The 14,966-nt window shown below is 38.7% G+C and overlaps 1 protein-coding gene across 11 annotated transcripts in view; it reads left to right on the top strand.

Annotated features, from left to right (window-relative positions):
* Nucleotides 1-14,966, top strand: part of RFX3 (regulatory factor X3) — a 299,217-nt gene that overhangs the window by 184,984 nt on the left and 99,267 nt on the right. For all 11 annotated transcript variants that reach the window (XM_040449451.1, XM_040449449.1, XM_040449453.1 and 8 more), the window contains one exon: nucleotides 7,760-8,018. In XM_040449451.1, coding sequence (XP_040305385.1) covers nucleotides 7,760-8,018 — 259 coding nt within the window. The remainder of the gene's footprint in view (nucleotides 1-7,759; nucleotides 8,019-14,966) is intronic.

Here is a 14,966-nt window from a genome sequence, read left to right as displayed (position 1 = left end):
ACGGCAAATAATCCAATTAGAGATTGGGCTAAGGACCTGAATAGACATTTTTTCAAAGAAGACATACACACAGCCCACAGGTACATGAAAAAGTTCTCAGCACCACTAATCATCAGGGAAATGCTATTATCAAAAAGACAAGAAATAACAAGTGTTGATGAGGATGTGGAGAAAAGGAATCCTTGTGCACTGTTGGTGGGAACATAAATTGGTACAGCCATTATGGAAAACAGTATGAAGTTTCCTCAAAAAGTTAAAAATAGAACTACCCTTTGATCCAGCTCGGTTTTTCTTATTTATAAATTTAGACCAGGGACTCTGGATCAAAATCTTTTATGATCCGTTTCAACCACAGTTGTTTTGAGTGCACATGCACTTTCCTGACTTATGTTGTCAGGACAAATGTACTTACTACGTGTACCTTTTTGCTGTGCTTAAAAAACCACTTGGGAGCAATGGAAATTTTAGTAATGCTCCTCTGGGTTAGCTGCAATTGACTAGAAAACTCCTTTATAACAGCCAACTTGAGACTTTTGAGAAAACTCAGACTAAAGGAGCTAATAGTTGTGACACAGTACTTTTTTCCCTCATACCTGTGAGATAGGGGTTGTACATTTTTAATATCCTTCAGTCCAGTGGTTCTCAGAGTTCCACAGACCAACAGCACTGACCATCACCTGAGAACTTGTTAGAAGCGCCAGCCTGGTTCTATAGGATCAGGAGTTTTGGGAGCGGGGTCTCATAATCTGTGTTTCAACAACCCCTCCTGGTGATTCTGATGGATGCTCAAGTGTGAGAACCACATTCCTTTTTTATAGAAAAAAAGAATTTAAATACAAAGTATAAACATCCAGTTATCTGCATGTAATGGTAATAGGATGATACAAATTTGAAGTTTCAATTCCAATACCTTGTCCATTATCAACATGTATAGTAATGAAAATCCTACGGATGAATGAGAAAGTTCAATTAGTTGCTGCCAGAAAGCTTAACATTCATTCTTTCATTTCCTCCCTAGTCATTTTGGCAACAAATCAATAAATGCATTTAGTTTTTACTAATAAATGCATTTAGTTTTACTAATTTACTATTACTTGAAATAAGCTTGCCTTCTGAATGTAAATCAAGCCAAGTGTTTTGTTAGTGATTCTGAGTAGTATTTCTTACTTTATATTTTAATCTGTTGTTTTTTATTCTTGGGTAATAATAAGAGGTTAAGTGTCGTGTCACGTGAATTCCTTTCTGAACTACTGTTTTCCCCCTGGTGTCTTTCACAAAATGGATATGTCACCGCTCCTCTGTTGCATCCTCTGGCTTCAGTCTGACTTGAAGCATTCAAGAGGAGATCTGTTTGGAAACTCAAATAAATCATACATGCCGGCCAGCCCGAGATTATATACCGTATGAACGCAGTTTGTGGAAGGTTCCAAATAATGTGGCTCCTTCCATGCGGGGCATTTGTGATGCACATAAAACCTTCATAATGGAAAACTGTTGAAGGCAAGGCTCTTGATTTCAAGCAACAGAAACCAACTCTGGCTTCTTTCAGCAAAACACAGGATTTATCGAAAGGTATTTGTGACTGAAGAAGTCTGCAGAGTATGACTGAAAAAGGTTAGGCAGCCCCCAGACCATAGATAAAACCCCGTCCAAGAAGCCCAGTGTGCCTCTGCTACCACTAAATTCTGCTCATGACTATGTAAGAGGGGTAGCAGTTCTCTTTTTTAAAAAATATTTACTTACTTATTTTTGAAAGAGAGCATTGTGGAGAGAGAGAGGGAGACAGAGAATCCCAAGGAGGCTCCACGCTGTCAGCACAGAGCCCAACACAGAGCTTGAACTCCCAAACCATTAGATCATGATCTGAGCCAAAACCAAAGTCGGGCACTTAACTGACTGAGCCACCCAGGTGCCCCAACAATTCCTCACCCACGTGATTCACCTAATGCCGATTAAGTGAGATAATATATCTCCCATATTTAAAAATAATTCCTCCTAGTTCCCAAATTTTCCAAGTTCTCCGTGGTGCTCTCAAAGTTTTAGAAAATATTTAAAAGACATTCTGGCTACCTTAGTTACCTATTTCCTCAATCTACTCCAATAAATCAAATATTGCTATCAGGACACTGAAACACTCTGGAATAAGATCACCTCCTATCATGTCTGATGAACATGTTCCAGAATCATGTCACATGACCCACCTGCAGCACTGGGACCCGTTTGCCACTCCCTTTTCTCATGGTTTCCAGCTACCTCCTTGGCTTCAGGCTTTTTTTTTTTTTTTCAGGTTATTTCTCTGGCTGGAACATTCCTTCACCTTTCCGGACCCAAGCCTCCTTACCCCTGCCCCACGTTAGTACTAAATTCAGATTTCTTGCCAGAGTTCATAACAGTGTTTTTCAAACTTGTAAACTACCATCCACAGTTAGATGTACATTTTATACTCAGGTCAATGCACACGTGAGCATATGCATGCACACACCATGTATTTATATGATAGAAACAAACGTTCCTCAAAATAACCCTTCGCCTCACTAGGTATAATATGCTAGCCTGTCGGCTGGCCACGCTAGTCTCTTTTTGTAATGCTGTTGTGACCTGTTAAAACTGTAAATGCGACCGACAGTTTAAAAAAATATTTAAGCTATTTGCATGTTTAATTTTTACCTACGTTTTAAACCTCACTTCTTTCTAATATCCTTCTCATTTCTAATTTCTTCCTAAATATCAGGATCTTTGTCGTGCTGTGACTTTGCACATGCTGTGCTCTCTTCCCAATAGGTTTTTCTTTCCCCTTTCCATAGAGAGGACCCCTTTTCCTCTTTTAGTTTTAATCTACATATCTCTTCTTTGGGGTTACATTACTTGACTAATATGCTCCCTTCCATTTATTATCTTTCGTATTCAATTTTTATTTCATGAACTTAGGAAAATTCCTAATTATCTTATTTCATATATTTGTGATCACCTACTCCTTATATCACATAGCCCTTAATGACAGTAGATGTCGTGTCTGTCTTGTTCCTTTTATTCTGGGTGCTAGAATAGATGCCCAGTAAATATTTGTTACAAGAACGTGTACAGAGTAGCCAGTGAAGAATAAAACATTATACCAATGTAAGATATTATCATGATCCACATTACCATATTCTGTCTTCATAATAAATTTTATGTAATAAAACTTGCAAGATATTTTATTTCCTTAATTTACCATTTTCGTGCCATTGCTTAATTTTGTAGTTGACTGGCTTATTGGTGGGAGGATATTCAAAACCTGGGTAAAACACAAAGCACGTAGTTTGCAGGTATTATATAGCTGGACTTGCGGATAAGACACTTGACGCTAAAGAAAATAGAAAATAGGTTATAGCTAGGGTAAATTGACATAATCATTCTAGTAAATAAGCGGGCTGGGACTATTCAGGGTCATGCTTAGCCAGAGTGTATGCTGAGGCATCATGGGATACAAATAGCACTAATTTCCTGAATTCACTGGATCAGTCCTGACATTCACACAGAACCTTATAAAAGAGTCAGCTACGAAGAAGCTTCTGGAACATTTTCTGGAACGTATGTGTTGGAAATTTGGGGGGGGGGTTGGGAAATAGTGTGCAAGCCATAACTCACATGTATTCATGATACGTTATGAAAGATAGGCTGATCTCAGGTATCAGAATTAAAGAGTCGTTGCTTCTACTACGTAAGAAAGAACTGTTTTGGCTGTTGTCTGCTTTTTTTTTTTTTTTTTACACACATTTTTCAGTATTTATCCAGGAGTTTAGAGCATGCAGACATGACAGAGAACTTTAGGAGTTATCTGTGCATGGCTCTGGCTCCAGCTCCAGGCAGAAATCCAGCACTGGGTTAATGCTTATCTTCTTAACCTTTGAAGGACAGGACTAAGGATATTGTGGTCTGCCTCTGTGACCCAGTTTAAGAGTCTCCTCTCTTCCCACTGTAAGTGTTGATTTGTCAGAGACAAATTCAGAAATCATTCACGACACTTGATTTCATGATAAAATGTGTTCTTCCCTGCCCCTCCCCCCCAGCTGAAATTGTCAGTCTTTACCCCAATATGTGTTTGTGCAGTAGCCAAGACTTTTCCCCCCACGTGATGTCAAATATGGATGAGGCACATCCTTCAGTGACTTTTCCCCTCCTCGCGTTCTTTTCTCACTTTCTAGCTCACGAATCATCTCTCTAACTACTAGAAGGATGTATGAAAATAAAAGTCAATTGCCATATTTTCATACTGATTTGCGGGCTATAGAGATTTTGTATACCTACGGTGCATTTGTTTGTATTACCCTTGTTCACTGAGTACTTAGTATATCGAGGAGGCATGTCCAACAGATGGAGTGATTCAGATCCCTCGGAGTGTTTCTCTTATGATAGAGTGGCGATCTACTCTACTCTACTCTTGGTTCTTCCATGATCTTAGACCCTCTAAACTTCAAGTGTGAGGCGGTTAAGTGTCCTCTGAAACAACCCTGCCCTGTCCATCTCTCCTTGTTGATCACTGCGCGTCTGTCTTCTGCGATTGTGGTGCTAGGAGATAGTGAGCTCAGGTGTAAGGAAATCCCCAGTAGCCACAGGAAGTTCATGCATTCCCTGGACCACCTTGTAGAGATTTCTTCCCATGGTCGTTCACAAATATTTTTGACATGCATAAAAAGTTATTTCTTTGTGATGAAATGGTTGAAAGCATGGTTGGGCAAGGCTATGTAATCTATCTAACCTTTTCTAAACAATTACTCACCTTGTCTGTGAAATAGAAATTAGAATAGTACCCATCTCGTAGAGTTGTAATGAGGATTAAATGAGTTAACATCTGAAAAGCACGTAAAATAGTGCCTGTTGCATCAGAACTGGTCAGGAAATATTCTCTATTATTAGCTATTGGGTGTTTCATTTGTGAAATCAAGTTAGTGCTAGAAGCACGCGTAATCATTTTGTTTGGACCATGAAAAGGAAGGCCAGCAGCATACCCACCTTTGTGGAAATATTTATTGTCACCTATTTATTTCTACACTTTACTTGGCTTTACTTAAATAGCAACAAAAGACGGTTATTTTCAGCGCAATGACATAGGGTCATTGTCATATTTGGATAAATTAAAGTGACTGCATTTCTCTTTTTTACCTAAATTTGAAATCAACATGGCTATTCTTTGAAATATAAATGGACTTCCAGTTGGGAAATAGAACCATGATGTATATGTATTTTAAATGACATCTTTCTATGTGTAAAAAAGCGTTCTCTGTGGAGTTATTTCAATCATCACCCCAAACTAAATTTTGTACTTGGATCTGTGCTCTTTCAGGAAAGCAGTAACTTTACCGAGTGGAGAATACTTTTGGAACATCTTTATTATTTTACTAGAATGTACATTATAAATTATATTACAAGTATCCATCGTAATGGGTTTAAATGACCTGCTTTCAGCGACACCAAAACATCTCGGAATAGTTTACGTAACTTCTCATGTGTTCACAAAACAAAGAAGGATTTATGTTTTAGAAATTGATGAAAGTGGCTATTATGTCAAATATACTTTTAAATAGAATCGTATTTTTATTTGTTGACTAGTGTGCCTGCTGGATACCAGCAGGTGCGTCAAGTGTTGAGGGCACAGATGGGAATAAAATGTGATTTCACAGGAGTACGGAGACATGAGGAAATCAGCAGTAAGTGCATTACTGGAAATTAGCAGTCAGTGTTTCAGGTTTGCACAGGGTGTTGGGAGACGACAGGGAACAAACGGAACAGCCCTACTGGGAGTGGCCATAGACAGCAAGGGGTGCAGAAAAATAATTCTGGGAGGAACCAGTGAAAAGGTCCGCGTGGTGTGAGTGAGGAAAGCGTTTGAGGACATGGCTAGTCCCACGTCCGGAGAGCAGTGGGGGGGGGGGGGGGGGGCCCCACCGGCCCTCGCAGCTTCCTGTAAGGCAGATCAAGGGTTTAGAATTTCTTCTGGAGGCCAGGGAGATTCATGGAGAGGTTTTTAAGAAAACTTTTATTTTCGGATTTGAATTTTAGAAAAGTTAGTTCCCCTGGCCGCAGATCTGAAGACGGATTGGAAGAGAACCAAGTTAGAGGAAAGAAAGCCAGTGAGAGGGCAATTATAATAGAGAATATTGTGAGTGAAGGCAGTGAGTATGAAAATGGAAAGGAGAATTGAAAAATTGTTTAGAAGGTAAAATTAGGAAGACTTAGTGACTGATGTCGGGCTGGACGAGGAAAGAGTCAGTAATAATTTCCAAAGCTGAGGGTGGTGGTGCTGCCCTCCGCCTGGAAGTGGGGGGACTATGCGAAAAGGAGCAAGAGAGATGGAGAATTTCTTTCTGGTCAAATGTTAAATTTTACACAGGGGACTTCCCATGTATCGTGGGGTTTCCTGATAGAGATACCCAGGTGGCTGTTAGAAACCAGATTTTAAATTCTTAAAGATATAATCACAAAGTAGAGAGAGAGATTAATTTAGGTAAGGTCATTTACTATGAGCATGGTAAAAAGAGGTGATCTGAATAAAAAGGAGAAAGAAAAAAACTAAAAATGGAGACCTCCGAAACTCTTAGTATTTAAAATCCCAGAAAGCTGGAGCTTCCAAAAGGTTTTTGAAAAGTAATGGTGGAAAAAAGTGGAGAAGAAATGCTATAGAAATTTAAGAAATGAGAGAGGTTAGGACCGAGTTACTTTATGCATACATAGAGGAGAGCTGAGAACATAGACACCAAACTATCAGGAGTGGCTAGCTCTGGAGTGTGGCAGGTTGAAGAGAATGATGATAGAACCGGGAATTTTAATATTTGACTTTTTGATATTTGAATTTTTTTACGTAAAAGTATTTTATACCTCTCCGTCCTACTTTTGCAACCTGTGGTGAGCTTCTAATTATTTCAGAATGAGAAGTGAAAAGCCAAAGTCAGGTTAAAATTTGAGTTAGAGTCCATTGGAGATGGAAAATAAATCAGGCAAATAAGCTACTTAATCAGAACAGGAGAAGGAAGGAAAGGGCTCCACGGAGCGGTCAACAACGTTATGCTACAGACTGGTCAAAAAAGATAAGGATTGACTGCAGCCTTTTAGCTTGGTATTTAGATTTGGTCACAAGTGACCTTATGAAAAGCAACTGCATTGAGAAGCCAAGGGCAGAAGCTTAACTCCACGTGTTGCCAAGTGGAAAGTGAGGGCACGCAAAGATGGCACAGTCTTCTCCTCCAACAGAAACCTGAGTGTGAAGGAAGAGAAGGGGGTAGAGAGCGGGACTGAGGGTTCAGGGTGAGTGAACTCTTTGCTCAAGGTCCTTGCGGTGGCCAGAAAGAGATCCAAGCCCACTCCCTTGGTCATGAAAGCTGCTTGCCGGCCATCCAAGAATGGGGAGTAGCAGGGCGAGTTGACTCATCAGCCCCCTTCCTAAAACTGGGATCCGCAGGAAGTGTTGTAAGGAATCGGACAAGTTGTTCAGGAAGATTTCTTACATGGACGAGACCTGAACTTATCTATACGCTGGAGGTAGGCACTAGCTGAGGGCAAAAAAGCTCTCAAGTACAGAGGAATGTTGAGGTACTCTCATTTGGGAAGTCAACCCAACTATGTCCGGAGTAAGTTTCATGCAAAAATGCCAAACTTGCCTTGTTCCAAAGGCCAATAAGCTAACTGATGTCATTTAAACATATATTCACGCTAGAAAAAAAAAATCATTCAGATGATAGAAATAAGCTACTAAATTGCTTCCTTTCTCCTTCTTCTTCTAAAGCCGAACAACAACTTACCCTTACACAGAAACGCAGATGTACAGCCAAAACACTGGAGGGAATTACTTTGATACTCAAGGGAGTTCTGCGCAGGTGACTACCGTGGTTTCATCCCACAGCATGGTGGGCACCGGTGGGATTCAGATGGGCGTCACCGGAGGACAACTCATCAGCAGCTCTGGAGGAACCTATCTTATCGGCAATTCTATGGAGAACTCTGGTCACTCAGTGACACACACTACTCGGGCCTCCCCAGCGACAGTAAGTATTTCAGTTTTGACTTGTTCCATTTAGCTTCTTGCTAGCGCCTACGGTACATTTTCCTCTCTGGAGGGGAGAAAACAACACAGACTGGGCTGGGCAAGACTGTGTCGAGCAGTTGGAGTACTGTGGCATTACCCAGGGTGTGGTACATGTGGTATTATTGTGCAGAACAATATTGATGTTGTGCCCCACAATGAGGTGAATTGGGAAGTTGTTATTAATAATGGAAAGATGGGTGTGTCTTACTCATTAATGCTGATTTTCATAGGCTTCCTTCAGTGATATTCAGTAAAATTAATTTCTGTGGAAAGAAATTACTTTCGTATTATGTGGATTGACACCGTTTTATGAGATAAAAGCCAGGAAGTAATAGAGTAAAATACAACTTAGTTTGGAATTTTCACGAACAGTGATATTTATGTTAACTCATCACTGGAGAAGTTACCATATGTAGAATAGCATTTCCCAAACCTTACATATTTAGTTTGGCCATATTCACACCACCTCTACTGTTATTTACTTAACGTATTTTTAAAATGGATTCACTTCTAAAACCGTGTGTCCTTTTTTTCCTAAAGTCCGTGAAAACCCATACTTAAATAGTGACAACAAAAGTGTTTACCCAGGTGCCATATTGTAAAGTCAGTTTGCATTCTGCCACAGAGACGCTTGGGAAAGCACTGATCTAGGTGATTCCAGCGAAAAAGCATCCACGTTGGCTCTGATGATAGGCATGAGGAAGCCGAACACACCTACATATTTGAATTTTCACGCTTTTAAAGTTTAAGAAAAATACTTATTTTGACACAAGAAATTGTCACGTGTTGAAAGGCTGTCATAGAAGTAGGAATCGAAAGCTGTGCAGAATTCGATATCATCAAACTCTATCCCAAGGTTTCCCTGCTCACCGCAGCGAAGTGTAAGGAGAATATTCACTGAGAACCGCCTGGAGGAAGTGGCAATGGAATTGAGCTCATAGGTGCCTCATGTGAAGGGGAGCTGGGGATTTGAATTCAGTGCATTTCGTGATCTTACCGTATGTTTTGTTCTTACAACGAAACAGAGATAGAAACACACTTGGTAGAAAATAATTACGAGAGGCTTTATAGCTCTCATTTTATGGATTTTCCTCGAGATATAATATGTACTTGGTAAGTATTTTGTACGTAATTTTTTGGTTGGTAATCAATACACGTGTTCATACTTTTCATCATTTAGTACCTTTTCCCTACTCCATTTCTTAAAGCCCATTATATTTAATCTACCATTTCCTGCTAACATCAGAACAAGATGACCTAGCCATTCTGAGGGAGAGCTCTTTTTTGTACTTTTTTTCTTTGTGTTGTGAAGCATTTCTTATGTGTGTTCGTCTCTTGCTTTTAATAACACTAAATGTGGCATTCCCAAACTTTTTTTGTCACGCCAGGATATTTATGTAGATTAGGGACGCAATCATGGCTTCTCTGGACCTCAGTTCCCCTCGCAGCAAAACAAGGGCTTAGTTAAACCGAGTGATTTCCTGATTTCCTCCCAGCTTTAAAAATCATAATATTTACAAAGGAACTGTAAAATGTTCTAGATGTAAAAGTAACTCCACCTTGACCATTAAAGGAAAAGAGGTAGATTAGGTGCTGGTACTTTATAGCGCGCCTGATAAGGGCCCCCCAGAAAAGTCATTTTCAGTGGAAAGAGAAACACTTGTCATTTATCAAGGTCTTAGGAAGACTGACGAATGGGGAGAAAGAGTTCTTTCCCACTTTGCTTTCATCACCCTCTCCCATGCTGGCGTACCATCTGTCCATCCCCAATCCTTCTCCTGGCTCTCCTGCTTGCCTTCACACTGAAGGCAGCCTCGCTGTTAAACATCTTCATCCACTTGATGGGGGTTTACTAAATGTACGAGCGTTATCGCTGAGTTAATGAAATTGATTATTCTGGGTCGTGGCGATACAGGTGCAAACGTAACGAAGGAAGTCTTATAGGTTTTGTTTTGTTGGTTTTCTACGTAGACCATGAGAAGTGGCATTGCTCCTTAAGTTATCCATCACACAGATTTGGTGTGTGATTTTTATTATCTTAATTGGTAAATTAAACTAACACTTAAAATAACTGAATTATAATCACCGGGAATAGTGGAAACCTCTTTAAAAAAAATAGTCAATTCATAGTGTTAATTGTATATATTAATTTATTCTCACCAAATTAATGTTTAAGGGTAATATTTAAGGATGTTCTTTGGTAGCTTGTTTTCTTCTTTTACAAGAAAACTTCCTTTTTAGCAAAAGGAGTAAAAAAGTGAAATAAAAAGATGGCTTTTGCACGGAAAACTCATAAGGTGCCTTCTCAAAGCACATGTGACAGTGTCCTGTGATGGATACATACTGTCTAAATATACATCTGCTAGTGTTTATTGTATTATCTTACATTTATGACCAAGATTTATATTTGATTTAGACCCCCCCCCGATAGTCCTGAATATCTTCATCTCCATCATTCACAGCTGTGTGCACAGTTTCACATCTGTTACTGTAGTAAAGCTAACAAAGTTGAAGGGCCGTGAAACCTATTTAAGATTTTCTACCATTCTCCTTTTGCCAAACGTTAGAAAATGTGTGGCTTCTGATTGTTTAGACTCCTAGAACTCAAGATTTTTTGAGAGAGCCCATGTCCTTAAAGGGAATTTACTGATTTTCACGTAGCTTTTTCATTCTCTGCACACCCAAACAAAGAATGTGCGTGAGCACAATCTCTAACAACTTGTTGGCCAAGACTCAAGGCATTTCTTTCAAACATTGAGCGGGGCTGTGCCATTGAAGTTTCTCTCTCTGGCTGTTCTATAGAGTTCAGCCTATCACCTGTGGCATGCCTAACACAGCTGACCAGGTAGCAGTGGCCTCTGCTGTAGTCAGAATTCCCTCCTGGGAAATAGTCAGTTGGGCTATTCCTTAAGAGGCTATAATAAGTGGAATGTGTAGTCAGTTGATTTCGTTGATGCGGAGCTAGTTTGAGCTCTTGGGAACAACACAAACCTTTACTCGGTTTATGGGTAGCAAGGTTTCCTGCTCCACTTCTCAGAATCATTGCCTTCGCTCTCTTATATCTGGCCTCAGTCTATACAGAAATACGTCTATCTGAATTTAGTAGGAATAACTTCTGAATCAAAGGAAGGTTTACTCCAATGTGCAAACCAGTTCCTAGGATATGCCAATGGGAACGAAAAGATCATTTTACATTGACGCCATTACTAAGAAAAATAAAGAAATAGCACTTGAAATATTTTCTGACCTAGTCTCAGTATACAACCATCTGTCTTATACTAGAAGGCTCTCTGCATCATTAACAGAGAATTTGCTTTTGAGCATATGATTTCCTTTAGTTTCATACCTTTAAGTGAAAAAATATTTTATATAACATGTTTTCGTATTTGATCCCTGCATTGTAAAAATGTCCAGATTTCAAGTTACGTAGAAATATCAGAATTTTCTAAACGATTATGATAGTAACAAATATAGTTTTATTTTATGAATGTATTATGGTATAAACCACTGATATTCAGATTTGGCCAAAATACTACTTCTCCTTTTACTTAATTTTTTTTTACTTGGTCAGTGGAGTCCATGTGTATAAACTTTATATAATAGGTATATATGTTTTTACTTACACAAATGTGTATACACACATTTAATAGGCATTTCCTACTGCTAGTATTAAATAAGTGTCAAAACGATGAGCACTTCTATTGGAACATCACTGGATGTGAGTTCAGCTACGCTGCTACCTGAATAAATGGTTTACATTTTATAAAACTAGTAATTCCAGGGATCTATTTATTGTTAATATGCCAGTGCACATGGACATTATGGCAGAACACTTAGCTTCAGTCACGGTTCTAGCTCGTCATATACTCTGACCTTTCTCCTAACCGCATCACCATGATGTTTCCTTGTATGTCTTTATCCATTTAAAACTGTGATTTTTCTTCATTGTTTTTCTGTATAACCATACCATTTGTAGAATGTTTAGAATTTTGGAACCTGAGCCCAATTTGCGTTTGAGGCTCAGAAGCTTGTGATTGTAGTTAGTGATATTTTTGTGCTCATCACAACATAGTTATCCCAGACTTTATAATAATTAGCAATTTAGGAAGCTTTATTTACTCACTTCTCTATAAAATAACATTTGTGTTCTTATAATTAGATGGTTATTTATGGAGGGTTTTTTTTTTTCTCTTCTTGTTAACTAAATAAGATTACATTAATCATTTTTTAGACTGTGGTATGAAAGCTAATTTTTATACCTTTCTATATATACATTTAGTAATTATATATGTTAAATGCCTCTTGCTAAAAGTAGATCCCACCAAAAGGCACAAGGAAAATGTATTGAAACTAATATTGTTCATACCTCTCCTTCTTTTGATTAATGTAAAATATCCTAATTTCTTTGATTTATCTGGAAGACAATTTGAATGTCCTCTGACGCTATATAAACAAAAGTCTGGTCTAGCTTATATAATTTATAGAAAGTTAAGAATTTGCTTAAGAGTTATAGATGCTTTTTTCCTTTATTTTTGGGTTTACATGTTCATGGGTTTTATGTAAGAGAATTTTTTTTTTCTAAAAAGATGAATGAATGGGGTGCCTGGCTGGCTCAGTTGGTAGCGCGAATAACTCTCTATCTTGGGGTTGTAAGTTTGAGCCCCATGTTGGGTACAGTGATGACTTAAAGACAAATGAATATGTTTAGTGCCTCCAGAAAATGCTTTTGCCCTTCTTGTTCCTTTGGTTTTTATCAATTTTGTATATGCGTTAGCTACATATTTTTAAGTAGCACAGCTCAAAAGATCTAGGAGTGTGCATGATGAGGTGGTCTCCTGATGCTGTTCTGCGGGGTTTTTCCTTGGAGACAACGAGTGCATCAAGTTCTTTGAGTATTCATTTTAATTTTAAGTTTTTTAACGTTTATTTATTTTTGAGAGACGGAGACAGAGTGTGAGTGGGGGAGGGGCAGAGAGAGAGGGAGACAGAATCCGAAGCAGGCTCCAAGCTCTGAGCTGTCAGCACAGAGCCCGACGTGGGGTTCAAGACATTTGAGAAAGATAAATACCATATGATTTCGCTCAGATGTGGAATTTAAGACAAAAAACAAGCAAAGGGGGAAAAAGAGAGAAACAAATTAAGAAACAGACTCTTAACTATAGAGAACAAACTGATAGGGCTCTGGGGCTCTCTGGACTGCGAGATCACCACCTGAGTCAAAGTCAGACGCGTCACCAGCTGAGCCACCCAGGTGCCCCAAGTTTAATTATCATATATAAAGATATGCTTGGAAGAAAAATCTTTTAATTTAAAAAGCGTGCATAAATTATGCATGCATCAGTTATTTTATATGTCATATTTCATATATTACAGACATAGTAATTTCTATTTTAAATGATTTTTGTAGTCTTCCAGGCAATCCCAATGACAAAAACACAGAAAGAAAGCACTCCATTTATTTGGTAGAAGCCTGTATGTCCATTATGATCATAGCATTTTCTGTTTTCCTGTGCCGTGTTTTCTCTAGGCCAACTTGAACCCCCACGTGAACCTCCTCAGAGAGAGTACCGTGAATCTTCTGCTTCCTGTACTAAATCCTAAATTGACTGAAGGTTCTGGGACCTCATTTTCGAAGCACTTAATAAAATGGGACTTTGAGTGACTGGTGGTCTCCATCGCTTCATCTAAATTCCATTCAGCCGTCAGTCAGTTCCACTCCACTCCAGCCTTGAGGCTGATAAGATCTGGAGGCAGTAATTTTACGGTTAAGGCTGTAAGACATTCCACTCCTAGAAATCTTGATAAACTAGAAGGTTAAGACAAACAGAATGACAGGGGCCTTCAGCCTCTCCTGAGCCTAGCTGATGGATTCCCTTCCATTTCTAAAGCACAAATAGAGTGAATTATTTTTATTTTTAGCTATTTCCTAGAGAAACAGCATTTCAAAACACAGGTCTGTTACATAACCTGTGAGAGATGGCTAGATTCTATTTCATGTGAAATCAAGATTAGGAAGGTTTTTTTTTAAAAAAATGAATTTATTTATTTTGTGAGAGAAAGGGAGAGCGTGAGCAGGAAAGGGGTGGAGAGAGAGAGGGAGAGAGAGGATCCCAAGCAGGCTCTGTGCTGTCAGCACAGAGCCCGATGTAGGGCTCAGTCTTACAACTGTGCAATTAGGAAGGTTTAATGATATTTGTAAATTCTTATAAATAGAGGAATAAGTAACTTTTGCTTTACCCTTGTATTTATAAATGAAATTTCAAATTAATTTATTAGTTCGAAACTACTCTAGAGTTTGAAGGAAGAAAAAAAAAACATGTTTCACTCCTGAAGACCAGGCAATCCAGATAAAATATGAAATGTATTGGTGGTAATTAAAGTACACTGTAGTCTGAGAGTTACATATGAATCATGAGACCCATAAAGTTTTTTTTTTATTAAGTTTTAATTTTAATTCCAGTATAGTTAACCTACAATATTATATTAGTTTCACGTATACAATATGGTGATTCTCCAGTTCCATACATCTGGTGCTTATCACAGCAGGTGCCCTCCTTAATCCCCATCACCTATTTCACCCCTCCCCCACCCACCTCCCCTCCGGTGACCATCACTTTGTTCTCTATAGTTAAGAGTCTGTTTCTTGGTTTGTTTCTCTTTTTTCCCCCCTTTGCTTGTTTTTTGTCTTAAATTCCACATCTGAGTGAAATCATATGGTATTTGTCTTTCTCAGCCTGACTTCTTTCGCTTATACTCTCGAGCTCCATCCATGTTGTTGCCCATGGCAAGATTTTGTCCTTTTTTGTGGCTGAGTAGTATTCCATTGCTTATACATACCACATCTTTTTTTTTTTTTTTTAATTTTTTTTTTCAACGTTTATTTATTTTTGGGACAGAGAGAGACAGA

The sequence above is a fragment of the Herpailurus yagouaroundi genome, unplaced genomic scaffold (assembly GCF_014898765.1).
Source record: "Herpailurus yagouaroundi ecotype Mexico unplaced genomic scaffold, PumYag 199, whole genome shotgun sequence".
Classification (NCBI taxonomy): Eukaryota; Metazoa; Chordata; class Mammalia; order Carnivora; family Felidae; genus Herpailurus; species Herpailurus yagouaroundi.
Note: the sequence above shows the minus strand (reverse complement) of the source record. Positions and strands in the feature narration are given on the sequence as shown.